The following is a 26,598-nucleotide window of genomic DNA, read 5'->3' as shown; positions in this document are numbered from 1 at the left end:
TGTCCCTACCTCAGAAATTACTAGGCTTACCTATAGCCCTGTATTTTACTAAGCTCCATGTATCTATCTGAAAGCCTCTTAAAAGACCTTATCTTATCTGCCTCCACCACCGTTGCCGGCAGCCCATTCCATGCACTCACCACTCTCTGAGTAAAAAACTTACCCCTGACATCTCCTCTGTACCTACTCCCCAGCACTTTAAACCTGTGTCCTCTTGTGGCAACCATTCAGCTCTGGGGAATAGCTTCTAACTATCCACACAATCAATGTCTCAAATACCAGCACATAAACAGCATTCTAAAAAGTGTAAGCACTTTATGGGGAAAAAAGATAATAGGGCCACCAAGCTCGACCCATTTGCCCGTGTTTGGCCCATATCCCTCTAAACCTTTGTATCCATGTACGTACTTATCCAAATGTTTTTTTTAACTGTTATTGTACCTCCCTCAACCATTTTCTCTGGCAGCTCATTCCATATATACATCACCCTCTGCGTGAAGAAGTTGTCCCTCTAGTCCTTTTTAAATCTTTCACTTTCACCTTAAACCTATGCCATCTTGTTTTCTATTCCTCATTGCTGGGAAAACTACGATGTGTTTATCTATCTATACCCCTCAATCAGACTCCTACCTTTCATCCTTTATTACTGATGGAACAGTCTTCCATGACCCTGAGATCCCATTATTATGTGCTATCAGTAGGGTTTCCCCACCTACCCCAGACATAATCGTCGACTCGGTTTTTAACAGAACTTCCTACTTTAGTAGCATCCCATGTAACTGCATATATTAACCCATGTCTTCTGATGAGCCATTAAGCTGAAGCTCTGTGTATTTGGTCGGTGTGGACCGGTTGGACTAAACGGACTGTTTCTGTGTTCAATGACTTTATGCCCTCTTAGATCCAATGATCACTATCCAGGGGCTTCAACCCTTGTCAGTAAAGCAGATTGTTACTGGATTCTTCCATGTGCAAATTGAGCGCAATGTTTCCCAGTGTACCACAGTGACTAGGTGTCAAAGATTGGTTGTAAAATTCTTTGGACAGTGAAACATTCTCTGGTCATGACAAACCACGTAATTGCCAAACTAGCCATCTTTCCGCAAGCAGTGAGCATTCCCCATGTTGTTCTGTTTCTTTTCAAGAATGTGGTCCACTCAAGAGAGTATGCAAGAACTCAGTTTAATATTTCATCAGAAGCAAGCAGTGCAGAGGTTAGTGCTGCTGCCTACAGGTTCCAGTGATGTGGGTTTGACGCTGACCTCTGGTGATGTCTGTGTGGAGTTCACCCATTCTCTTAATGATTGTGTAGGTTTCCTCTGGGTGTGCTGATTTCCTCCCAGAGACGTGTGGGGCAATGGTCACAGGAAAAAAAAATTATCTCCTGATGTAGGCAAGTTGTAGAAACTGGAAACGATGATGGGAATTTGAGGAATATAGATTCCAAAAAATAAGTGACAATCACAGGAAGATACAGCATGGAAACAGGACCTTTGTCTTACCAAATTCTCACTAACCATCAAAAGGCAATTTTTACACACGTCCCACCCTAACCCATTTTATTCACTCCATATTCCCATCATCTTCTCCAGCCCTTTCTCCTGAATCTTCCTCTCACATATACTAGGGGCAATTTACAGAGCCTGATTCCCTGCCACATGTTTTTGAGACATTGAGTAAACCAGAGCACCCCACACGCTCACAGAGAAAATGTGCAAACTCTGCATAGACAGTAGTAGAGGTCAGGATTGAACTTGGCTCACTGACTCTGTGAGGCAACAGCTGTGTAGCTCTATTGGGAAATGGGTCTATCCTGCGAGCTGTCGCACACTCGATGTGAGGGCTGAATGCCCTCCTGGGAAGTGGCTTGGTAGAGATGCTGGAATGTCAAATTGGATTCTGACTCAAGCAGGCTTGGAGATTTAGGGGAAATGTCAGTTGGTGAGTCAGGCTTGCAGTGAATTGGCCAACATTTGAAGTTCATTCCTCAGAGGAAGCTGGAACAAAATGACTTGGTGATTGGCGTGGTGATGAGCAGACGGTGGAGGGCAAGAGAGCAGAGAATTGACCAAGTACACAAACAGACTCGTTGCACTTCAGCTGTTGGGCTTCCTCACTGATTTTCTGGGTGAAGTCAAAGTCAAGTTTATTGTCATATGTGCATGTGCAATGAAAAACTTGCCTGGAGCAGCTTCACTGGCACATAGCTTTAGATAAGCAGCATTCACAAGAACAACATAAACATAAATAAAACAATTTTTGCAAGCAATTGCGCAATTAAAACTGAAAAAGAAAACAATGTCCGTGTAGTCCACAGTGATCAAAGTAGTCACAGATTGCTAAACTCTTGGTGATTATGGTTTTGCTGGTTGGTTCAAGAACTGAATAGTTGAACGGAAGTACCTGGTGATGAACCTGGTGGTGTGGGACTTCAGGTTCTGTACCTCCTGCCCCATGGGAGCTGCAAGAAGATGACATAGCCTGGATAGTGGGGGTCTTCGATGATGGATCTTGTCTTCTTGAGGTACCATCTCTTGTAGATACTGCCAGTGGTGGGGAGGAATGTGCCTGTGATGTATCGGACACCCTCTTACTCATTCGATTTGCTGTACCAGACCATCATACAACCAGTCAGGATACTTTCAACAGTACATCTGTAGCAGTTTGTCAGTGTTTGGTGACATGCTGAACCTCCTTAAGTTTCTGAGAACAAAGATGTTGGTGCACCTTTTCTTGTGATTTCATCCATGTGCTGTATCCAGGACAGTGAAGTTCGCAGTGCAGGATTGCTGCCAGGGCCTGCACAGGCATTTAATAAGCTCATGACTCACAGGTTGTTTCAGCGACACATTCTTGTTCCTTCAGGGAACTGTCTCCATGAAGCCAATGATTGGTTTATTACTGAGGTACAATGAAAAGCTTTGTCTGCGTGATACCCAGACAGATCATTCCATAAGTAAGTGTATTAAAATAATAAGGAAAACAAGCAAAATATAGCATTACAGAATCAGAATCAGGTTCATAATTTCTGACATTTCCAGCAGCATGACAGGGCAAGATGTAAAAATCACTGTGAGTTACAAAAATAAATGGTGCTAAGAAGGAACAATAAGGTAGTAGTCATGGGTTACTGACCAGTTCAGAAGTATGATGGCAGAGGGAACAAGGGTGTCCTTAGATGTTGAATGTGGGTCTTCAGGCTCCTGTACCACATCAATGGTAGTAACAAGAAGAGGGCATGTCCCAGGTGACGAGGGTCCTTAAGTGATGGATGGCACCTTCTTGAGGCACCACAGTGGTGGGGAGGATTGTACTTGTGATGGACCTGGCTGAGCCTACAACCCTCTGCAGCCTCTTTTGAGTGTGTGCATTGGAGCCTCCATACCAAAGAGTGATGCAGCCATTTAGAATGCTCTCCAAGATGCATCTGTAATTTGCCAGAATCTTTGATGCCATATCAAATCTCTAACTCTTAATAGTAACAGAGAAAGTGCATTGCAACGAGACAAATAAAATGAGCAGTGATCAGTAGAGATGGATTATAAGGGAAGTGGTTTGGTATACAAGAGAGAAAGAAATAGGAGTTCATGTGTGCTGTGGCTAGTGTGGAGGGTAATCAGTGGCTCAGTCAGGGCTGGCATCCATCCTTGCATTGAGGCAGTTCCCGTGGCAAAACTGGAGTATGTGGTCATAGCAGTTCACATTGGACAAGATGGAGGCAAAATTGTAACCAACATTTATAACGAAGTAGTAATATTTATTGATGGAAAAAACAACCCTAACAAATTTAGGGTATTATTCTGCCCAAGATTAATTTTAAATTGGGATTATGCTCAGTGCTGATATCATAGGCCTGAGAGCCTGTTCCTGTCTCTACATTCCACATAATGAACTAATAAACTATCTGTAGTAGTGTTGACCTTCCATGTTCCCTTCACCATCATCCTTGCACGATTACTTGGGAGGCCTGCATTTTCTAGATTGAGACCCATTTTACTTCCTTGGTTGACCCACGGTGTCACTGCTGAGCCTAGCCACTGTTACAGCTGCCTATACCTGCTGATAACCTGCAGAAAGTTTAGAACGCATAACTAGACTGGATGGGCCAGGATGAGGCCATTCTTCCCCAAACCAATATTGTCATGATCTGCACCTCAGCATTTTCCCTTCTTTCCAACAAAGCACCTGATTACCCCCAACCCAAAACAAAACATCATCCTCAGTCTAGAGCTCCAGTTGACCCCGAGCCCTCTTTCCCAGCGAACTATCCTGTGTGGAAAGGGTTCCGCATTTTGTTTACCATATCTATGAAGAATGGCTTGGCTGTCATTTTAAGGTTTCTTTGTTCTTCACTCCCTTGTTAGGGGAAATAGTTTCTCTCTCAACCCTGTGAGATCTTTTATCTCCCTTAAGCACGTCATTTCAGATCAGAAAACAAACCAGGTCTGTGAAATCTGTCCTTGTAACTTAACTCATTGAAGTCCCAGGTCTGTCTTTGTGCTTGATTCATTTCTAAAGGCCAATTACCACAAGATCACAATCACAGAATAAGAGTCCTGACACACCACCCCTCTCTTCCCCACCCCCTGCGACATAGTCCTTGCACATACAAGTCAACAAACCTATATAAAATATCATTAAAAATACAACAGCACAGAATATCAGCCCGCTGAATCATCCTCACTGTACAAGCTCACTGGTTTGATCTCTTTGTTCTCCTCTGATTCCAAATTCCTTGCCACTTAAGAAATGGGTTCCTAAACTGAGGTCTATCATGCATCCATATTTAAGAAAAACATTTGATTTTGCATCCCACCCCATGATTTCAAACTTGCAGAACCCCGCTGTCTTTTATTATAGCCTGAGATATGCTGTTGTAGGCAGGATTCTCTAAAGAGAAATGCCTCTGTGTGTCTGTGTGTTTTGTTCTCCAGTACAATAGGGAGAACATGAGAGATATGAAATTCTTGGATCCTTGCTTACCTACTAAATAATGCTTACTTGTCCTGCCTTCAGTGGACCCCACTCTATTCCACAGCTTCATTCTTGGCACCGACAATCATTCCATGGTCAAAGTCAATTTGATCACATTTCTTCCCCACTCTGATGTTTGGTCTGAACAACTGAACCTCTTGACCATTATCTGCATGCTTTTATGTATTGAGTTGGTGCCACATGATTGATTGATTAGATATTTGTATTATCAAGCAGTTGTACCTCGTAAAGTGTGTATAACTCCTTTGAACAACACACACAAAATTCTGGAGGTACTCTAGGTAAGGCAGCATCAATGGAGGGTATTTTTTGAGCGGAGACCCTTCATAAGTCCTTTAAATCTGTTTTGCCATTCAGTATGTAACATGGCTAAGTCATAGTTAGGGAGGGCACAACATCACCTCACGGAGACAGGTGAATGATTCACAAGATTGTTTCTGGAGCTGGAGGACTTGAGTTATAAGGAGAGACTGGATATGCAGTGGCTGATTGGCAAGGAGTGGAGGGAGGAGCATGAGGGTTTATAAGATGGGTAGTCACACTCTCTTCTCAGGGTAGGGGAATTTAACCAGAGGCTGGAGGTTTAAGGTAGGAGAGGGAAGATTTAAAGGGGAACTGTGGGGCAAGTTTTTCATGTGGGTTTATGGAATGAGAGAGTACATGTACTGCTACAATATTTAAAGAACATTTGTACAGGTACATAGATTTAAAAACAAAATTTAGAAAAACACGTACAACACGCTGGAGGAACTCAGCAGGTCAGACAGCATCCATGGAAATGAGCAGCCAACATTTCGGGCTGAGACCCTTTGTCGGGACTGAAGAGGGAGGGGGCCAAGGGCCTATAAAGAAGGTGTAGAGGGGGTGGGAAGGAGAAGGCTGGTAGGTGCCAGGTGAAAAACCAATCAGGAAAGATCAAGGGGTGGGGAGGGGAAGCAGGGAGGAGATAAGCAGGAAAGGTGAAGAAGGAATGTAAGGGGAAAGCACTGTGTAGTAAAAGAAGGCAGAATCATGAGAGAGGTGATAGGCAGCTGGAGGATATTCTCTAGGACCTTGAGGGAAGTTAGTGTAGAAATAGCAAGGGGTCTGACAGAAATATTTCAAATGTCGTTAGAAACAGGGATGGTGTCAGAGGATTGGCGTATTGCTCATGTTGTTCCATTGTTAAAAAAGGGTTCTAAGAGTAAACCTAGCAATTATAGGCCTGTAAGTTTGACGTCAGTGGTGGGTAAATTAATGGAAAGTATTCTTAGAGATGGTATATATAATTATCTGGATAGGCAGGGTCTGATTAGGAACAGTCAACATGGATTTGTGTGTGGAAGGTCATGTTTGACAAATCTTATTGAATTTTTTGAAGAGGTTACTAGGAAAGTTGACGAAGGTAAAGCAGTGGATGTTGTCTATATGGACTTCAGTAAGGCCTTTGACAAGGTTCCGCACGGAAGGTTAGTTAGGAAAGTTCAATCTTTAGGTGTTAATATTGAAGTAGTAAAATGGATTCAACAGTGGCTGGATGGGAGATGCCAGAGAGTAGTGGTGGATAACTGTTTGTCAGGTTGGAGGCCGGTGACTAGTGGTGTGCCTCAGGGATCTGTACTGGGTCCAATGTTGTTTGTCATATACATTAATGATCTGGATGATGGGGTGGTAAATTGGATTAGTAAGTATGCAGATGATACTAAGGTAGGTGGCGTTGTGGATAATGAAGTAGGTTTTCAAAGCTTGCAGAGAGATTTAGGCCAGTTAGAAGAGAGGGCTGAAAGATGGCAGATGGAGTTTAATGCTGATAAGTGTAAGGTGCTACATTTTGGTAGGAGTAATCCAAATAGGACATACATGGTAAATGGTAGGGCATTGAAGAATGCAGTAAAACAGAGTGATCTAGGAATAATGGTGCATAGTTCCCCGAAGGTGGAATCTCATGTGGATAGGGTGGTGAAGAAAGCTTTTGGTATGTTGGCCTTTATAAATCAGAGCATTGAGTATAGGAGTTGGGATGTAATGTTAAAATTGTACAAGGCATTGGTAAGGCCAAATTTGGAGTATTTTATACAGTTCTGGTCACTGAATTATAGGAAAGATGTCAACAAAATAGAGAGAGTACAGTGAAAATTTACTAGAATGTTACCTGGGTTTCAGCACCTAAGTTACAGGGAAAGATTGAACAAGTTAGGTCTTTATTCTTTGGAGCGTAGAAGTTTGAGGGGGTACTTGATAGAGGTATTTAAAATTGAGAGGGATAGATAGAGTTGACGTGGATAGACTTTTTCCATTGAGAGTAGGGGAGATCCAAACAAGAGGACATGTTGAGAGTTAAGGGGCAAAAGTTTAAGGGTAACACGAGGGGGAATTTCTTTACTCAGAGAGTGGTAGCTGTGTGGAACGAGCTTCCAGTAGAAGTGGTAGAGGCAGGTTCAATATTGTCATTTAAAGTACAATTGAATAGGTACATGGTCAGGAAAGGAATGGAGGGTTATGGGCTGAGTGCAGGTCCGTGGGACTAGGTGAGAGTAAGCGTTCGGCATAGACTAGAAGGGCCGAGATGGCCTGCTTCTGTGCTGTAATTGTTATATGGTTATAGGAGGAGGCAGAGTGAAACTGGGATGGGGGAAGGGAGAGGGAGGGAATTACCAGAAGTTGGACAATTCAATGTTCATGCCAAGGGGCTGGAGACTACCCAGACAGTATATGGGGTGTTGCTCCTCCAATCTGAGTTTGGCCTCATCATGGCAGTAGAGGAGGCCATGTATGGACATATCTGAATGTGAAGCAGAGTTGAAGTGGGCGGCAACCGGGAGATCCTGTCTGTTGTGGCGGAGGTGCTTGACGAAGTGGTCCCCCAATCTGTGTCAGGTCTCGCCGATGTAGAGGAGGCCGCACCGGGAGCACTGGATGCAATAGGTGACCCCAACAGACTCACAAGTGAAGTGTTGCCTCACCTGGAAGGAATGTTTGGGGCCCTGAATGGTGGTAAGAGACAGACAGACAGACATACTTTATTGATCCCGAGGGAAATTGGGTTTCGTTACAGCCGCACCAATCAAGAATAGTGAAGTAATATAAAACCATAAATAATTAAGTAATAATAAGTTAATCATGCCAAGTGGAAATAAGTCCAGGACCAGCCTATTGGCTCAGGGTGTCTGACAGTCCGATGGAGGAGTTGTAAAGTTTGATGGCCACAGGTAGGAATGACTTCCTATGACGCTCAGTGTTACATCTCGGTGGAATGAGTCTCTGGCTGAATGTACTCCTGTGCCTAACCAGTACATTATGGAGTGGATGGGAGTCATTGTCCAAGATGGCATGCAACTTGGACAGCATCCAGAACAGAGGAGGTGTAAGGACAGGTGTAGCACTTACGCTTGCAGGGATAAGTACCAGGTGGGAGATCTGTGGGGAGGGACGTGTGGACAAGGCAGTCGCAGAGGGAATGATCCCTGTGAAAAGCGGAGAGGGGTAGAGAGGGAAGGATGTGTTTGGTGGTGGAAGTTGCGGAGGATAATACGCTGTATCCGGAGGCTGGTGGTGTGGTAGGTGAGGACAAGGGGAACTAGGTCCCTGTTGCGGTGATGGGAGGATGGAGTGAGGGCCGAAGTGTGGGAAATGGAGGAGATGCAGGTGAGGGCATCATTGACGGCAGAAAAGAAACCATGATCCTTAAAGAAAGAGGACACTTGAGATGTCCTGGAACGGAAAGCCTCATCCTGGGAGCAGTTGTGGAACTGGGAATAGTCTTTGCATTTGACAGGGTGGGAAGAGGTATAGTCGAGGTAGTTATGAGAGTCAGTGAGTTTATAGAAGATGTCAGTGGACAGTCTGTCTCCAGAGATGGAGACCGAGAGATCGAGAAAGGGGAGAGAAGTGTCCGAGATGGACCAAGTGAATTTGAGGGCTGGGTGGAAGTTAGAGGCAAAGTCGATGAAATTGATTAGCTCAGCATGGGTGCAGGAAGCAGCACCAGTGTAGTCATCAATGTAGCGAAGGAAAAGTTGGGGAGCGGTACCAGTATAGGTTTGGAGCATAGACTGTTCCACAAAACTAACGAAGAGGCAGGCATAGCTGGGACCCATGCGAGTACCCATAGCTACACCCTTGGTCTGAAGAAAGTGGGAAGAGCCAAAAGAGAAGTTATTAAGTGTGAGTACCAGTTCTGCCAACCGGAGGAGTGTGATGGTGGTGGGGAACTGGTGAGGTCTATTGTCAAGAAAGTAGTGGAGGGCTTTTGAGGCCTTTTGATGGAGAATGGAAGTGTATAAGGATTGGACATCCATGGTGAAAATGAAGCAGTCGGGACCGGGGAACTGGAAGTTATTGAAGAGGTGGAGATACAAGTTCGGTGGGGCAGGAGCAGGCCGAAACTATGGGTCTACCAGGACAGTCAGGCTTGTGGATTTTGGGGAGGAGGTAAAACCGAGCAGTGTGGGGTGTGGGAATTATGAGTTTTTTGGCTGAGGATGGAAGGTTTCCAGAGTTGATAAGGGCAGTGATGGTACGGGAGACAATGGTTTGATGTTTTTTGGTGGGGGCCTGTTCCAGGGGTAAGTAGGAGGAGGTGTCAGAGAGCTGCCATTTGGCCTCAGTGAGGTAGAGCTCTGTCTGCCAGACTACTACAGCACCATCTTTGTCTGTGGGTTTGATGGTGAGGTTAGGATTAATGTGGAGAGAGTGGAGGGCAGTGCGTTCAGAGGGAGTGAGGTTGGAACAGGAGAGAGGAGTGATGAAGTTGAGACGGTTGATGTCTCGGCTGACAGTTGGAGATGAAAAGATCGAGTGCAGGTAGAAGGCCTGGTGGGGGTATGCAGGAGGAGGAGGAGGGTTGAAGACGGGAGAAGGGGGTCATCAATAGGGAGAGGGGAATTCTTGTTAAAGTAGTAGACTCGGAGACGTAGGTGACGGAAGAAGATTTAGAGCAATATGGGCCTAATGCTGGCATGTGGTGCTAACTTAGGAAGGCATCTTGGTTGGCATGAATGAATGGTTTCTGTGCTGTAAAACTCTTTGTCCCTGTGTCTGCAATCCCAGCATTCTTTGATGTCTTTTCTCTCTAGAAATCCTATCATCTCCACAGTCTCCTGTTGTGGAGAGTTCCATAGGTTCACCATCCTTTGCAAAAGAATGTTGCAGTTCTAGAAAACTCTAGTTACACCTGGTTAAACTCTAGTTACATCTAGCTTTAGAGAGAGTGCAAAGGAGATTTACCAGGATGTTGCCTATATTAGAGACCATGTCTTAGGGGAAAGATTGAGAGGATGAGTGGGAGATTAGAGTTGTATAGATGATACGAGAAATAGATAGAGTGGACAGCCAGCATGTTTTTTCCAGGGTGGCATTGGCTAATATGAAAGAGCACGCTTTTAAGGTGATTGGAGGAAAGTACAGTGGAGATGTCAGAGGTGTTTTTTTTTACAGAGTGGTGGGTACATGGATTGCTGGTGGTGGAAGTGGATATATTAGGGAAATTTAAGAGACTCTTATGGCTGAAAGAGAAATGGTGAGAGGAAAGGGTTAGATTGATCTTGGAATGGGGTCAAAAGAGCCTGTACTGTGCTCTACTATTCACCCATTTTGATGAAGGGGCTCTGCCCAAAACGTCACTGTTCACTTTGCTCCAGATGCTGCTTGACCTGCTGAGCTCCCCTAGCATTTAGTGTGTGTTTCTCACTTTGTCAGGGAGATTATCCCTGCTGGTGACGTAGCCACATGATGAGAGGCAGAACTTGCTATGGCAGAGCAAGTGTTTTGGATATTGGCAGCTTGTTGAACTAGGACAGTTACCACTGGGTCTTGTAGAAGCTGCATTTCCTTAAACTGGTAAATGTTTTTCATTCTTTGAGATTAGCCATCAGAGCACAAGTGTTGGTTTGACACTTACTGTCTTGGCATAACATGATCAGCAGATACATTGTTAGAAATGGCCCCGCCTCGAGCGCTGGGAGGAGGTGGGGAGCATGTGGTTTAACATCTAAAAACCAGATGCAAGCAAGGAGTGTAACAGAGTTTATAGCATCTAGAGAGAAAATGGGAAGATTGGAACAGCTATCAGAGCAGTCATCTGACAGTTCCAGAGACCCAGCAGTGCAGAAAGAATTCAGAAATCAGGTTATTATCACTGACGTGTATGATGTGAAATTTGTTGTTTTACAGAAGTAGTGAAGTGCAAAAACTTTAAAAATTACTATAAAAACATAAAAGCAAGAGGATGTACTGCTGAGGCTTTGCAAGTCATTGGTCAGACTATGCTTGGAATATTATCTATTTTGGGTCCCATATCTAAGGAAAGATGTGCTGGTCCTGGAGAGGGTCCAGAGGAAGTCCACACGAGTGATCCCAGGAATGAAAGGCTTCACCTGTTTTATGTCTTTGGGCCTCTGTTCAATGGAGTTCAAAAGGATCTCATTGAAGCCTAACAGATACTGAAAGGCCTGGATAGAGTAGGCATGGAGAGGATGTTTCTAACAGTACGAGAGTTCAGGACCAGAAGGCACAGCCTCAGAATAAAAGGATGTCATTTTAGAACAGAGGTGAGGCATTTCTTCAGCCAAAGACTGGTGAATCTGTGGAAGTGAGTGGTAATCAGCTGCTATAAATTGCTCCTCCCTTCAGTGTGTGGGTGAGGGGTAGAATTTTGCAAGCTTAGTTGGTAAGAATGCGTAGAGAATAAATCGTGATTAGTGTAGGATTTGGGGAGAATGCTGGGTTTTGATGGTCTGAAGGGCCTGTTTCTATCCTACATGTCTGGGTCCACGCTGCCATAAATAACATAAGCAGAAAAAATTACCCCATCACAAAGTGGGAAACTGCAACTTGACCCTGGGCCTGTGCTGTCATTGGGTAACTGTCAGCCTTGAATCTGAACCTGAATCAGGTTTATTTTTACTGACGTATGTTGTGAAATTTGTTGTTTTGTGACAGCAATACAGTTAAATACATAAAATACGCTATCAATTACAAACGGAAAGTGTAAAAGATGATCATGGATCCATGGAAATCTGATGGTGGAGGGGAAGAAACTTCCTAAAATGAGTGTGTGTGTTCAGGCTCCTGTACCTCCTCCATGGTATTAATAATGAGAAGAAGGCACATCCTAGATGGTGAGGGTCCTTAATGATGTGGTAGATTACTGACCCTGGCTGAAGCTTTTCATTCTTTGAAGTTACACTAATGTCTTTGGAGACAAAAATACCAATGGAACTTGCTCTTAGAAGAATTGGCATTGATTTAGTGAATGGGAATCTAGAGGAACACGGGGAAAGAAGGATTAAAAGCACAATCTGATATGGCAGGAAGATGGTGTGAGGCCAATGAATTGACACAGATTTGTTGGGCTGAATTACTGTTTCTGAGCTGTGGATTCTGTGCAGTTTATGTTTAAAAAATCCCACACTGCTGGTCTATAAAGTCAAAGTCAAGTTGATTGTCATATGCACAAGTATATATTTGCATAGGTGCAGTGAAAAACTTCCTTGCAGCAGCATCACAGTCACATAACATTAGATAACCAGAATTCATCAGGAAAATAAAATGTAAACATAAATTATACTTAATTTTGACAAGAATGAAGAAAAAAACAAAGTTCCTTTTAGTGCAAAATGATCAAAGCGGTCTTAGTGTTGTGAAACTGTAGTGATCAGGGTTGTGCCGGTCGGTTCAAGAACCGAATGGTTGAAGGGAAGTAGCTGTTCCTGAACTTCAGACTTGTGTACCTCCTGTCTGATGGGAGCTGTGAGTGGAATGGTTAATTTATTGAAGTCAGCCACAGTTCTGAACTGTTGATCCAGAGACACCAGTTTGAAACTAGCACAGGGTTGTGGGAAATTACATTGATGTAATAACATAAATCTGGATTTTTTTAAACAAAATTAGTGATGGTAACCAGCTAATGATTTGCTGTAACCCATCTGAGCATTAATGTACTTGAGGGATAGAAATTTTCCATTCTTACCCAATCTGGTTTGTGCAATTTCAGACCCCTCGATTCGGCCACCTTGAGAGATGGTCACTAAATACTGAAAATGCCAGGACTGTTCTTAATCTCATGGATGGAATTTTCAGCCCACAACTGCTAGGTAAATAAATATTCTGCTCACCATTCAGCACCCTTAATACACAGCCTGAGGTTGGGACTTGGAACTGAGAATGCCATCGCATGATTGATGTCATTCCTACTTTACCATATTATGACTTCTGAGATTAAGGATAAGTTGCTTCCACTTAATTACTATGAAGGGCACTATGGACCCACAGGCTTCCACAAATGAGGCAGAAGGTGGCTGAGTTGGTAGAGTGTGAAATGGTGGGCTCTTTTCCTGCTGAGGCTCAGTGAGAGCTTCAATGAGGCACACTACCATTCCAGCAATCCTGAGCAGTTGTGGGCTGGAGATTCCAAGGACTCAGTAGGAGTGGAGTGGTACAGCACAGAAACAGGCTCTTCAGCCCATTGTGGTCTGCCATCCTTCGGCTATCTGCATTACAAATTCTTTTTTCTTCTCTTGGCCTGGAGCCACTTTGGAATGGTGCTTTAGGCGCCCATCTAAATAATATGAAAATTTGTGTGTATCTGTGTCAATCACATTCAGACAATGCAGTAAAATGTTGCATTGTTTCAAATGTCTGAATATTTTCCTCCATCTGCAGATAACCCCTTGCCATGTGGTGGAGTGTGGTGTTGGACATGAGTGGCCAGCCATGCCCAACCAGCAGGGTGGCATGCTGTGTAATTTTCATTATGTCCAGTCAGCCAGTGTATGATTACACGTGATGTTATTTTCCTTTGACATTGTTGGGGAGTAGACATGAAATGTAACAACCAGAGAACTCAAGTGGCCTGGGTAGAGGCTAGAGTCATTAGCACCCAACAGAGGGAATGAGAAGCAGTTAGGTTAGCTGTCTGTATAGAGGGACTGTGCTTTGGATGGTACAGCACTATCTCAGTGCTGGGGATCTTTACCTCAGTTGGTCTTGAATTCTCAAGCTGCTGCCTCTGAGGTGATATAGAGAGATGCAGCTCCTATGTTATACTTGACCCATTTACACTAATTCTACATTAGATATTTTCTATTATTCTCCCTTCATCTTCCTCACTTCCTCAGATCTTCCCCTTCACCCACACACTTGGAGATGGACAGCGGCCACTTAACCCACTGATCCTGCACAGTACTAGGTTGTGGGAGTAAATTGGAACACCCAGTGGAAACCCAGTAATCGCTGGGAGAATGTGCAAACACCATGCACAGAAAGGCAGCGACAGAGGTCGAGACTGAACCTAGGTCTGTAGAGCCGAGAGGCAGTGGATCTATCCCCCCATCCCCCTACCCCCATCTGTCCGTGCTACCGGACTGCCCAGTGACATTTATTAGTTGGCCAAGTTTTACAAAGTGGGTTTGGCCTGCATAGAATCACTTACTCTCACCCAGTACAGGTGAGGTCATCTCTGGGTTCAGTCCCCACGTGAAATGAAGTCATTTTGTTCAGCAGTCCATGGGCTGAACTAGGGTTTGGATGCATTGCCTCCTCCTCAGCACCCTTGCTGTCGAGTGAGCGCTACACCAGAGGCAGTGTGTCCTTGTTCTCTAAAGCCACTAATGTGGAAACAACGAGCTTAAAGGGTTAAGAATGGTGTTGGCGGGGGGGGGGGAGTTTAAACCGATACTGAAAGCGTGCTGGTGCCAAACAGGCGCTCCCGCTTGCATGGCAGTGAAAGAGTTAACCCACCCGAAGTCAGGCTTGAGCGGGCGATTGCTTGCATTTCTCCCAGCCTATTTACTCGGGACCGCCAAAAAAGAAGGGGGGGAAGAAAGTTTTTTTGGGAGATTACTATAGGCCTGAGGTTACGACTGGCTGGAACCGGTTCTTTACCTCGGACTGGAAGCCCGCAAGGCATTGTGGTCCACGGGTCCCTCACCGCTCTGTAAACATAAGCGCCTGGCAAGGTGTGCCCGCTTGAAAGGGTTTTGGCCGTCCCTGGAGGGATGGCACAGAATGTGGGGCTGCCCGGCCACTGTAGAGAGGGCTGCATTGAATCACTTCTTTCATTCTTCAAACAGCTGTGGGGAGCAGCAGTACAGGAGAGGGGAGGAGTCTGAGCTGTGAGTATCAAGAAATATGTGTATGTGTGTAGGGTTTTATTTTTCAAAATGCTGTGTGGCATTAGGAGCTGTGTATATGGGGGTGGGGTGAGGGATTTCCTCTCTCCTTGCCCGTCAAAGCAGCCTGTCTGAAATTCCTTTGTCTGAAAACAAACACACACACACACACACACACGCACTCACTCATATGTATGTGTATATATATATACACACACACACTCTCTCTCACTCACTCTGTCACTCATAGACATGCTCACACACACACACACACACACACACACACACACACACACACACACACACACACACACACACACACACACACACACACACACACACACACACACACACACACACACACACACACACACACACCTCTGCAAATTCCTCCCCAGCCCTAGCTCTTGGGAGTCAGGAGCTTATTCTCAGGCAACTGAGAGTGTTGGCTGCCTGCCAGGAGAGCCCTGCTGTCGCAGACTACAAAAGGGTGGTCTGCAGTCTGGAGAAATTACAGGCCATTAAATAAGGAAGTGTGCACGGGCTTCGCAGGAAGCCACAACATTTTGTGTTCACGAGAGAGAGCGTGGCACAGATGAAGGGAGCATGAAGAAATCTCCCCTCCTTTTACCCTCGAGCCGTTCCGATCTGTGCGGATCCAAGCTGTCTGCTCCTGCCGGTATTTATTTTTCTCCTTAACAATTATATACTGATTCCTGGGAATCACCACCACTCAGCACTTCCCCACTTCATAATCCTGGTTGCGCTAAGTTGTTGGTATGAATGCCGCTCATTCATATCATATCTCTCTCTCTCTCTCTCTCTCCCTCTCCCTCTCTCCCCCGCGCTCTCCACACCACTTCTTTCTTTTTAGCAGGGCATCAGGCGGTACTCGCTGAGGAACGGGCCAGCCATTCACTTCCACAGCTGCATACCCGAGCTGTGCCCCCACCCTCACCCCTGCTTGTTAGTCGCCTGCCAGTGCAAGCAGAGCGGCTCTTCCTGTGCAGATGCCTGTAGTCTCCACGCGGGTTTTCCAGCCAGTGAACTGTGTGCTTTCTTGCTGTCAGCTCCATATCGATTTACAATGCACAGCCTCTCTCCATTCAGTCATTTGACCCTGCACCAGTTCCATGTGCATTAGTTTCTCCAGCTCCTACAATCTGTCTTCCATCAGTCTGCTTCTTTAATTACTGCCTCCCTGTCTCCCATTTTCTTCACCCCTCCCACTGTTACCAGGGTTCATTACAGTTCACCACTTCTTCCTCCTGAAGAGTTTGTTACTCTGGCCAGTCTAAGTATTGTCAGCCTGTGTAGTGGTGATGATGGTCACTGGCTCTGACCCCCGCCTTCTTTCAATGGGGGGGGGGTAAGGGTATTATTTGACAGCTAGCAGCATTAATTATTGGATTTCCTAACTTTTATTTTAAAAACCCACTGCTCTCATCTTCCCTAGAGCAAGATAGCTTCTTGCTCCATTCCAGACAGCATGCCTTTCTGTAAAGGTGATCAACAAAGAAAAATGCAGGGGATTTCAGTAATCTGTTATGCTTAGAGGAAGGGGAGGCTTAATAGAAAGGGCTGAATAGATGATGGGTTTTGAACTAGTAAATGAGTGTTTTCAGTGGATGGAGGGACCGTGATATTAAGAAAATAGAACTGTACACAGGAACTGGCCCTTCATTCCAAGATGTTGTGTGCTGGACTAATTAAGCTAATGATGCCTCCTCCAATCTGCCTACACATGGCCCATATCCGTCCATTCTCTGCATATTCTTGTGCCTTTTTAAGAGCCTCTTAAACTCCTCTATCATATCTGTGATATGATATCATATGATATCACACCACCACCACCCCTGGCTGCACATTCTAATTACTCACCACTCTTGTTCAAAAAAAACTTGCCTGGCATATCTCCTTTAACTTACTCCCTGTCACCTTAACTATGCAGTATTAGACGTGTCAATCCTGGGAAAATGGTAGAGCTCACATGATAGACATTATTACGCCTTCCATAAATGAGCTGAGAAATGCAAGCGGCATCATTGGTACAGAAGGTTTTGGCCTGCTGGACTTCATTAATCAAGGCACAGAATATGGAAGTTGGGATGTCATGTTGTATTTGTACAAAATGTTGAAGTAGCCATGTTTGGAATATTGCATTCTGTTTTGGTCAGAAGAAAGAAAGGTGGAATTAAACTGGAAAAAACACAAATTTACAAGGATGTTACTAGGACTCAAAAGACCGAGTTAGGAAGATGTTGAGCAGTTGGGACTTCTTTTCATTGGAGTGTATGAGAATGAAGAGTAGTCTTATAAAGATGCATAAAACCATGAAGGGCATAGACAAGGGTGAATGAATAGTCTTTGTCCTAAGGATAAGAAATCAAGAATTGCAAGGCACAGGTTTAAGGTGAAAGGGGAGAAATTTAACAGGAACCTGATAAGCAGGGGACTGTCAGAGGAATAAGTATTGTCCTAGAATCTTTGACCGTGGGTTGCAGTCACTCTGAAACAAGAAGCAGTTTCTGCCTGCAATCATCTGGATATATTACTAAAACACATTAGAGAACGTACCCTGGCTGAAGCTTCCCACGGCAATACCGAAGGAGTACTGCACTGCTACTGGGAATGTGAATCAGATGATACATCTCTCCAATGGGCATAAAACCTCCTGTAGACTGAGCTGGGGAACATAAAAATCTAATGTGACAGTTTGCAACCAACTGCCCCATTACCAACTCCTTAAATCGGTGGCAAATGAAGTAATCCACAGAAATGCAGAGCAAGGGATGTCAGTGTTGTGGAAGGAAGTTCAGTTAGTGCTGTTTGTCTCAACAGTCCTTGAACCACATCAGCAAATGTCTAGACGCCGTTCCCACGTGTTACAGCACGTCACGTTTCACTGTGTCAGATCCTACTCTGGTCACTTCCCAACGAGAGTTTCAAGAACCAGTGAAAGGCTTAAACTGCATGGTTTCCATTAAATCTCACTTTGGAATTTGTTCACCTTTCAGTTGCTCACAAAACTCAAGCCCTTGGCCCCCTTTCCCTGGTGCCTCCCAACACCCCTGGCTCCTCATGGCGTAAAAATGGACTGTTCCTACGTTGTACTATTCTGTGTTTTGTTTGACTGGATCAGAATTAGCCTAAATCTGACTGGTCCAATCTGCAGACCTTGGCCATCACCCCACAACCCATTCTCTTTCCTACCAGCTTGATCTTCCTAGACCGGGAACGGCTAATTAACCCATCCACCAACAGGTCTTTAGAGACTGGAGAAACCCAGAGGCAACCTTCACAGTCACAGGAGCAAGGTGAAAACTACATGTGGCACCTCATGGAGCCTGGAGCCACAGCTTTGAGTGACGAGGAAGCAGACTTTCGCCTTCACCATGCAGTGACCCATACTTACCAACAGCATCATCTGCTTTATCTGTGTTGTTCCAAAGTTACAGCCATTAGCAGCAAGTTAGAGACGCAGATAAACACACACATGCATACATGCGCATGCACACACACAGAAACCTGACTGTGTCCTTTGTACCCTCATCGTTCCTCTGTATGAACCTAATCCTGAACCTGTCACAAATGATTCATCCATCTGCTTTTTTTAATCCTTTTGCCAAATTCTACAGAATGAAACCCATTTAAAGTATAGATTTTGCTCTTTTTTTAAATAGCGCAAAATTGTTACGTGTGGTTGCAGATCATTGGATAAATGTGTTTAGCCCTCTGATTTGCATAAATTGTCCCAACCAAAGCTGTTGTTGCTAAGCAACATCCTGATATGCAATATGGAGAGATCACACCACATTATCTCAATCCTGTCTGTGCTCCAAGTTCCCACAAACCCACATCAGTTCAATCGTACCACTCTCTTTTACTCTTCCCATATCCCTCTTTCCATCTTGCATTCCTCAATATGCTTTATTTCATCTCCAACCTCAGCACATCCCAAACCTCTTCATTGTTAGAGTTCTAAGCTATGGTCACACATTGAATTCAACAAGATCCCGCAGAGATGCTGTAATTACTGAGGGCCCAGGGAATACACTGCGTGAGGATATTCTCTCTCCTCTTCCCGTTCATGACTGTGGACTCTTTTCCACATACCTTTTGAGTATATAGGAGTGATCTTACAGAGGTGGGGAGAGATGTAATAGGAACCTGAGGGGCAGTTATTTTACACAGAGGATGGTAGGGTTATAGAATGAGCTGCCAGAGGAAGTAATTGAGGCAGATACATTGACAATATTTAGAAGGAACATAGAATAGTATGGCACAGTATGGGCCCTTTAACCCATGATGTTATGCCAGCATTTTAACCTGTTCCATGATTAATCTAACCCCTCTCTCCTACACCACTCCATTTCTCTCACCAGTTTTCCCAGTACTCTCAATTTTTCTTACATACATGTCCCTATTTAAGGATCTCAAATGTCCCTAATCAGCCTCATCACTGCCTCAACAGTATGTTCCAGACTTACCAATCTCAGTGTAAACAATCTACCTCTGACATCTCCCCTAAACCTTCCACCACGCATTGTAAAAGGGAGTCCTCTGGTATTGGATATTGCCACACTGCAAAAAGGTTCTGGCTGTCCACCTCTTATAATCTTACATACCTGAATCAAGTCACCTTTCAACTTCCTTAGCCTGAAGAAAAAATCCCTAGCTCACTTAAACTTTCCTCATAATCCAGACAGCATCTTGATATTCTTTGTACTCTTTCTAATGCTTCCACTTTCTTCCTATAATGAGCACACCAGAATTGACAACAATACTCCAAGTGTGGTCTAACCAGTCTTATAGAGCTGAAACATTACCTAGAGGTTCTAGTACTCAATCCACTGAGTAATGAAGGCTTGGACAAGAATATGTCCCAAATGGGGCCAGTTTAGGTGGGCATTGTGGTCAGCATGTACTAGTTGGGCCGAATAGCTTATTTCTGTGCTGTGTGACTGTACAACAGGTGGAGTTTCATGCCAGTGTATCAACCAAGAGCAGCACTTCTGACGGTGCAGATGCTGTTCCAACATTGGAGTGCTATCCTCCATTTTGCATGTGAGAATCTGAAGTGGGATTTTGGTACATAGCCTACTGCATTGGTGAGAGTACTGTCCACTGAACAAGACTAACTTCTCGGTCAGAGGATCTCTTTGTTAATACCTAAAAGAAAGCCCAATGGCATCAGTATTCACAGAGAGCTGAATCGCCAAGCACAGATTCTGCAGCATACAGGCCCTTCCGGGATGACAAATACCTGACTAATGGGGAGCTCACTCATATGTGGGGGTGTCCATATTATTAAATTTAAAAGTCTAAGCTACGTACGTATAGTCACTCCTACAAATGGTAGAACTATTTTCCTTTCTTCCCTCTTATCTTTCACTCTTTCTCATATTCTCTCACACTCTCTCATTCTCACTTTCTTACACACTCATTCTCCCCCAGCCTCTGTCTCTCATGTGCTCTCACTCTGTCTCTATCTCTGTCACACGCACACTCACTCTGTCTCCCTCTCACACTCTCATTCTCTCTCTCCCTCTCACACTCTCATTCTCTCTCTTTCTCACTCACTCATTTTCTTTCCGTCTATCTCTCTCTTCCCCCAACTTCACTAATTGTTCTCTGTTATCAGTCTTGTATACTTTTGATGCTGTTCATTACAGTCTGTTGAGGTATGGTTATCATATTGAGTGGCTTTTGTACATTTTGTGCCTTAAGGGCAAAGTTGCCTTATGGAACAATTTAAAAACAGAAGTTGTTTCTTACTCAGGGATGGCCTCTACATTATGTGCACTTCATCTCCCCTTTGCTGGATGGCGGCACATTCATTTTCTCCTCCTCTTCTGACTTTGGAACCCTCAGTTTAAATCATTAAGCGTTTTTCAGAACATAGCATGAACGTGAGATTGTGTGGATGCAGGAAATCAGGCAGCATATAGCTGTATAGAAATGAATAAACAGTTGACATTTAAGGCCAAGACTGTTCTTCAGGATTGGATGGCTTGATGAAGGATCCTGGCCCTAAAGGTCTACTGTTTATTCCTCTCCATAAATGCTGCCTGACCTGCTGAGTTCATTTATCATTTTGTGTGCTTTGTTCAGAACATAGTATAGGAGCCATGCAACGCATGGAACTTGAAGGCCATTCAGCCCATCTGTACTTTTCTGCTCTCTGGTGACTCACTGGTGCAGCCAATAGAGCTGCTATGTCTCCTCCAGACACCTTGACCTCCAGCGCTGCTTATGCGGAGATTGTGACTGTGTGGGTTTTTTCCGGTTTCCTCGCATGTCCCAACAAAGTGCGTTACTTGTCCATTATAAATTGTCCCCACTCTAGTGTGGGTGAGGGATGGAATCTTAGGGGAAGTTGATATAGGAAGGATAAAAGAAAATAGATTCATGTAGGGTTATTGTTAATGGAGCTCAATGAAACAAAAGTCCCATTCCCAGGCTGTATCTCTCTATATCTACACCTACAGAGGCAGCAGCTTAGGAATTCAGGACCTACTTTAGGTTGAGATCCAGGCTATGAACAGTATGCAAGAGAAGCTTTTCACTAGATCTCAGTACCTATGACAATAATAAACAAATTCACAGTGCTGCACCTCTGCTTACTCTCTCTGGTAGGTGTTCAATGTGGAGGCAGTTGGTAGGCTGTGGCAGACATAAAATGAGAATAATGAACAGTTGTTATGAATGGATAGATGCTGGGTTTGGTGGGTGTTTAATCATTGAGAGAAACGGTAATTTTGGCCCAACTCGTCCATGCCAAGCACCATACCCAAAATGCAGGAGAAACTCATCAGGTCAGGCAGCATCAGTGGAGAGAAATAAACAGTTGATGGTTCAACCTGAAACATCAACTGTATGTTTTCCTCCATAGATGTTGCCTGACCCTGCTGAGTTTCTCAAGCAATTGTGTCTTTTGCTCAAAATTTCTAGTATCTCATACCATGGTGCCTTCCTAAGTTAGTCCTGTTTGCTCATGTTTGGCCCTTATCTCTAGTCTAAACCGCCCTATCCTTGGATTTATTCAAATGTCTTTTAAATGTTGTTGTTGTACCTCCCTCAACCACCTTCTCTGGCAGTTTGATCAATACACCAACCATCCTTTGCATGGAGAAGCTGCCCCTTAGATCCCTTTTAAATCTTTCACCTCTCACCTTAAAACTTTGTTCTCTAGTTTTCAGTTCACTTTTCCTGTGTATCATCATGCTACCTCTGTATCTATACCCTCATGATTTTGTACACCTGTTTCTGTATCCCAGTGTCTCTTCACATCTCTAACTTGTATTTATATTGCACACCCAACTTCCCCTATATGCAAAAAATGAGCTTCAGGAGGAACTTGGAGCAGGGATTTGTTCACCTCCAGAGATGCTGCCTGATCCACTGAGTCTCTCCAGCAGCATCTGTCCTTTCTTGTGTGTGTGCCCTGTATGCACCCAGGCAATCTATTTCAACTGCTCCTCATAGGACTGAGTTCCTCTGGATATAAAAAAAATCCCTGAATACCCAGAGCAAATTGTTCATGACTGTACTTTATCTACGGACCTTAATCATTGTCATACTGCACAGAAACAACTTCTTTTATCCATCTCCATCACAAATGCAGCTGCGTTGTCCATGTGGTTAAGGCATTGGACTGGAAATTCAAAGGAGTTTCCCTGTGTAGGTTTGACCCTGCTCGCAGTGACTCCACATGAATAGTTTTCCCAGCAACATCTCTTATTGGGGCTGCACGGTACCATAGCCGTTGGCACAATTGCTTTATAGCTCCAGCAATCACTGATTGGTATTCGATTCTCACCACTGTCTTAAAGGAGTTTGTACATTCTCCCCATGACCACGTGGGTTTCCCCTCAATGTTCCAGTTTCCTCCCATGTTCCAGAGAATCAGTAAATTGTGGAAAGGGTGGTGACATTTGTGGGCTACCCCCAGCACAAACCTCACTGATTTGATTTGATGCAAAACGATGCATTTCACTGTATGTCCCAATATTTCAATGTACTTGTGACAAATAAGGCTAATCTTAACTCTTAAATCAAAAATCATTTACACTAATCCCATTTCCCAGCCAAGGCAATTCAAGTGCTTGTCTAATGAGTGACTCTGACGCTTGACTTGTCAAGTAAATGGTTCTTAATGTTAAAAAAAACTCCTGATCATGTCTTTCCTTGACCCTCACTTACAGTGACAGTGCTTCAGAAGTTCTTTATTGGCCAGGAGACTGATGATTGTGAAGGAGGCTTAATTAATGGAAGCCTGGTCTTTTCCTTACTGGTCTTTCTTCTGGCACTTCTCCCACTTCATGCCTGTCCTTTCATGTCACATGGAACCAATAGGATTGTCACAGCAACTGCAAGCATCCAGCCACTTGCACCACATTTAGATCTGTGTGTCCCATCTCTGCTAAGAAGTATTAAAACCATTTGCTCTCTGGTCTGGTACACATGCATCCTTCCGCTTACCTCTGCTTACCTGTTATCAGACCAGCAACTGAGCTGCTTTTTAATTGGGGTTTATTTATTACTTGGATTTTAAAACAGACCTAAAGCATCTGTTTTATGCAAAAGAAGCAGTGAATCATCTGAAAATCCAGTGAACACAGGCAATATTGGTTACTGGGCAATTGAACCAAGGGACAGGCCATTATTATTTAGAGGATGAGGAGATCTCAAATGTGTATATGCAGAATTGTAGCAGGAATGAGAAATCAAAACCTAATAGAGGTGTAAAAAATAGAGTGGATAGTCAGAAGCTTTTTCCCAGGGAGAAAATTGCTAATAGAAGGGGGTTTTATTTTAAGGTAATTGGAGGAAAGTATCAGAGGGATGTCAGAGGTAAATATTTCTTTACACAGAAAGTGTTGATGTGTGGAAAACCCTGGCAGGGGTGTTGGTAAAGCAGATACAGTGGCATGCAAATGTTTGGGCACCCCTGGTCAAAATTTCTGTTACTGTGAATAGTTAAGTGAGTAGAAGATGAACTGATCTCCAAAAGTCATAAAGTTAAAGATGAAACATTCTTTTCAACATTTTAAGCAAGAATAGTGTATTATTTTTGTCTTGTACAATTTTAGAGTGGGGGAAAAAAGGAAAGGAGCACCATGCAAAAGTTTGGGCACCCCAAGAGATTTGAGCTCTCAGATAACTTTTACCAAGGTCTCAGACGTTAATTAGCTTGTTAGGGCTATGGCTTGTTCACAGTCATCGTTAGAAAAGGCCAGGTGATGCAAATTTCAAAGCTTTATAAATACCCTGACTCCTCAAAACTTGTCCCAACAATCAGCAGCCATGGGCTCCTCTAAGCAGCTGCCTAGCTCTCTGAAAATCAAAATAAATGATGCCCACAAAGCAGGAGAAGGCTATAAGAAGATAGCAAAGTGTTTTCAGGTAGCCGTTTCCTCAGTTCGTAATGTAATTAAGAAATGGCAGTTAGCAAGAACGGTGGAGGTCAGGTTGAGGTCTGGAAGACCAAGAAAACTTTCCAAGAGAACTGCTCGTAGGATTGCTAGAAAGGCAAATCAAAACCCCCATAAGACTGCAAAAGACCTTCAGGAAGATTTAACAGACTCTGGAGTGGTGGTGCACTGTTCTACTGTGCAGCAACACCTGCACAAATATGACCTTCATGGAAGAGTCATCAGAAGAAAACCTTTCCTGTGTCCTCGCCACAAAGTTCAGCGTCAGAAGTTTGCAAAGGAACATCTAAACAAGCCTGATGCGTTTTGGAAACATGTACTGTGGACTGATGAAGTTAAAATAGAACTTTTTGGCCACAAAGAGCAGAGGTATGTTTGGAGAAAAAAGGGTGCAGAATTTCATGAAAAGAACACCTCTCCAACTGTTAAGCACGGGGGTGGATCAATCATGCTTTAGGCTTGTGTTGCAGCCAGTGGCGTGGGGAACATTTCACTGGTAGAGGGAAGAATGAATTCAATTAAATACCAGCAAATTCTGGAAGCACCATCTGTAAAGAAAAAACTGAAGATGAAAAGTGGATTGCTTCTACAACAGGTTAATGATCCTAAATGCACCTCAAAATCCACAATGGACTACCTCAAAGAGCGCAAGCTGAAGGTTTTGCCATGGCCCTCACAGTCCCCCGACCTAAACATCATCAAAAATCTGCGGAAATTTTAACCAGGGGTGCCCAAACTTTTGCATGCCACTGTACATTAAGAGCTGTACATTAGAGGCAGGTACATTAGGGACATTTAAGAAACTCTTAAAAGGCGCATGGATGATAGAAAAATGGAGGGCTATGCTGGAGGAAAAAGTTAGCTTAGTCTTGGAGTAGATTAAAAAGTCGGCACTACATTGTGGGCCAAAGAGTCTGTACTGTACTGTAATGTTCAGTGTTCTGTAAGCTTGAACTTGGAAGATATGGCTTATTACAGCATGAACAAGTTGGGCTAAAGGGCCTTTTTCTATGCTGTTTCTGTGTGACAATATAATTTAGATGTGTGAGTGAAGTTGTATCAAAGATGTGTGTTGGGGAGACTTGGCTTTTGTAGGAATTCACTGGACACTGAATTTGATCAGCTGTCTCCTTTTATCATCACTACATTTGTTGGGAAGGGCAGTAAGACTCCCAAAGTGGTGGTCATAACCCCTTCCTCTGGGGGAGTAGCAGAGAAACAGGCCTTTCAGCCCATCATATCCACACTAGCCTATAGCATTTGACTGAGACTCCAGTGAGTACAGTCAGCCCTCTTTATCCGCAGGTTCCGCATCTGCGGATTCAACCAACCACGGATCAGGAAAACCCGGAAGTTCTCTCCCCAGCACTCATTATTTGAGCATGTACAGATTATTTTTTCTTGTCATTATTCCCTAAACAATACAGTATAACAACTATTTACATAGTATTAGGTATTATAAATAATCTAGAGATGATTTTAAAGTACAGGCAGTCCCCGGATTATGAACGAGTTCCGTTCCTGAGTCCGTCTTTAAGTCGGATTTGAAGTCAGAACAGGTACGTATGGTATTATTTAGCATCAGTTAGTTAAACGTTTGTCTTAGTATATAGTATATATTTTACCTTTCTATGCATATAAAACACTTAAGAAACGTAATGTATTTCAATAATTAAACCACTGCGTTGCTTAGTAATAATTGTAGCTTTCATCAGGGCAGGGCCTTTCAAATGCTGCTCCATTAAAATTGTTCCGATCGTTGACTGACTGTAGCCTAACGCTTTTCCAATGACCGATGGCGTTTCACCTCTTTCCGATCGCTTTATTACTTCCACTTTATTTTTAATCGTGATTGTTATTATTTTCGTGAACAGAAACACTACGGATTCAGAGCTGCGCTGGGTCCTAATGTCCACCGCACAGGCAGGTTAAATAAGGTTCCGGGGTTCCGCTGGGTCCTAAAGACCACCGCTCTGAGACAGGTTAAATAAGGGACTTGAGCATCCGCATTTTTTGGTATCCGCGGGGGGTCCTGGAATCAATCCTCTGTGGATAAGAACTGTAACTAGAACAGAAAG

At 43.9% G+C, this 26,598-nt stretch overlaps 1 protein-coding gene across 9 annotated transcripts in view; it reads left to right on the top strand.

The window, feature by feature from the left end:
- Positions 1 to 26,598, top strand: part of gatad2b (GATA zinc finger domain containing 2B) — a 137,749-nt gene that overhangs the window by 55,026 nt on the left and 56,125 nt on the right. For 2 of the 9 annotated variants that reach the window (XM_073061302.1, XM_073061304.1), the window contains exon 1: positions 14,879 to 15,086. The exons of 2 other annotated variants lie outside the window; for them this stretch is intronic. In XM_073061302.1, coding sequence (XP_072917403.1) covers positions 14,980 to 15,086 — 107 coding nt within the window. In that variant the 5' untranslated portion in view covers positions 14,879 to 14,979. Of the gene's footprint in view, positions 1 to 14,876; positions 15,087 to 15,553; positions 15,763 to 26,598 lie in introns of those variants that run through there. 5 more of the 9 variants (XM_073061306.1, XM_073061303.1, XM_073061300.1 and 2 more) reach the window with 5 other exon arrangements.

This window comes from Hemitrygon akajei, chromosome 11, assembly GCF_048418815.1.
Source record: "Hemitrygon akajei chromosome 11, sHemAka1.3, whole genome shotgun sequence".
Lineage (NCBI taxonomy): Eukaryota > Metazoa > Chordata > Chondrichthyes > Myliobatiformes > Dasyatidae > Hemitrygon > Hemitrygon akajei.
This window is presented reverse-complemented; position numbering and strand designations above follow the sequence as displayed.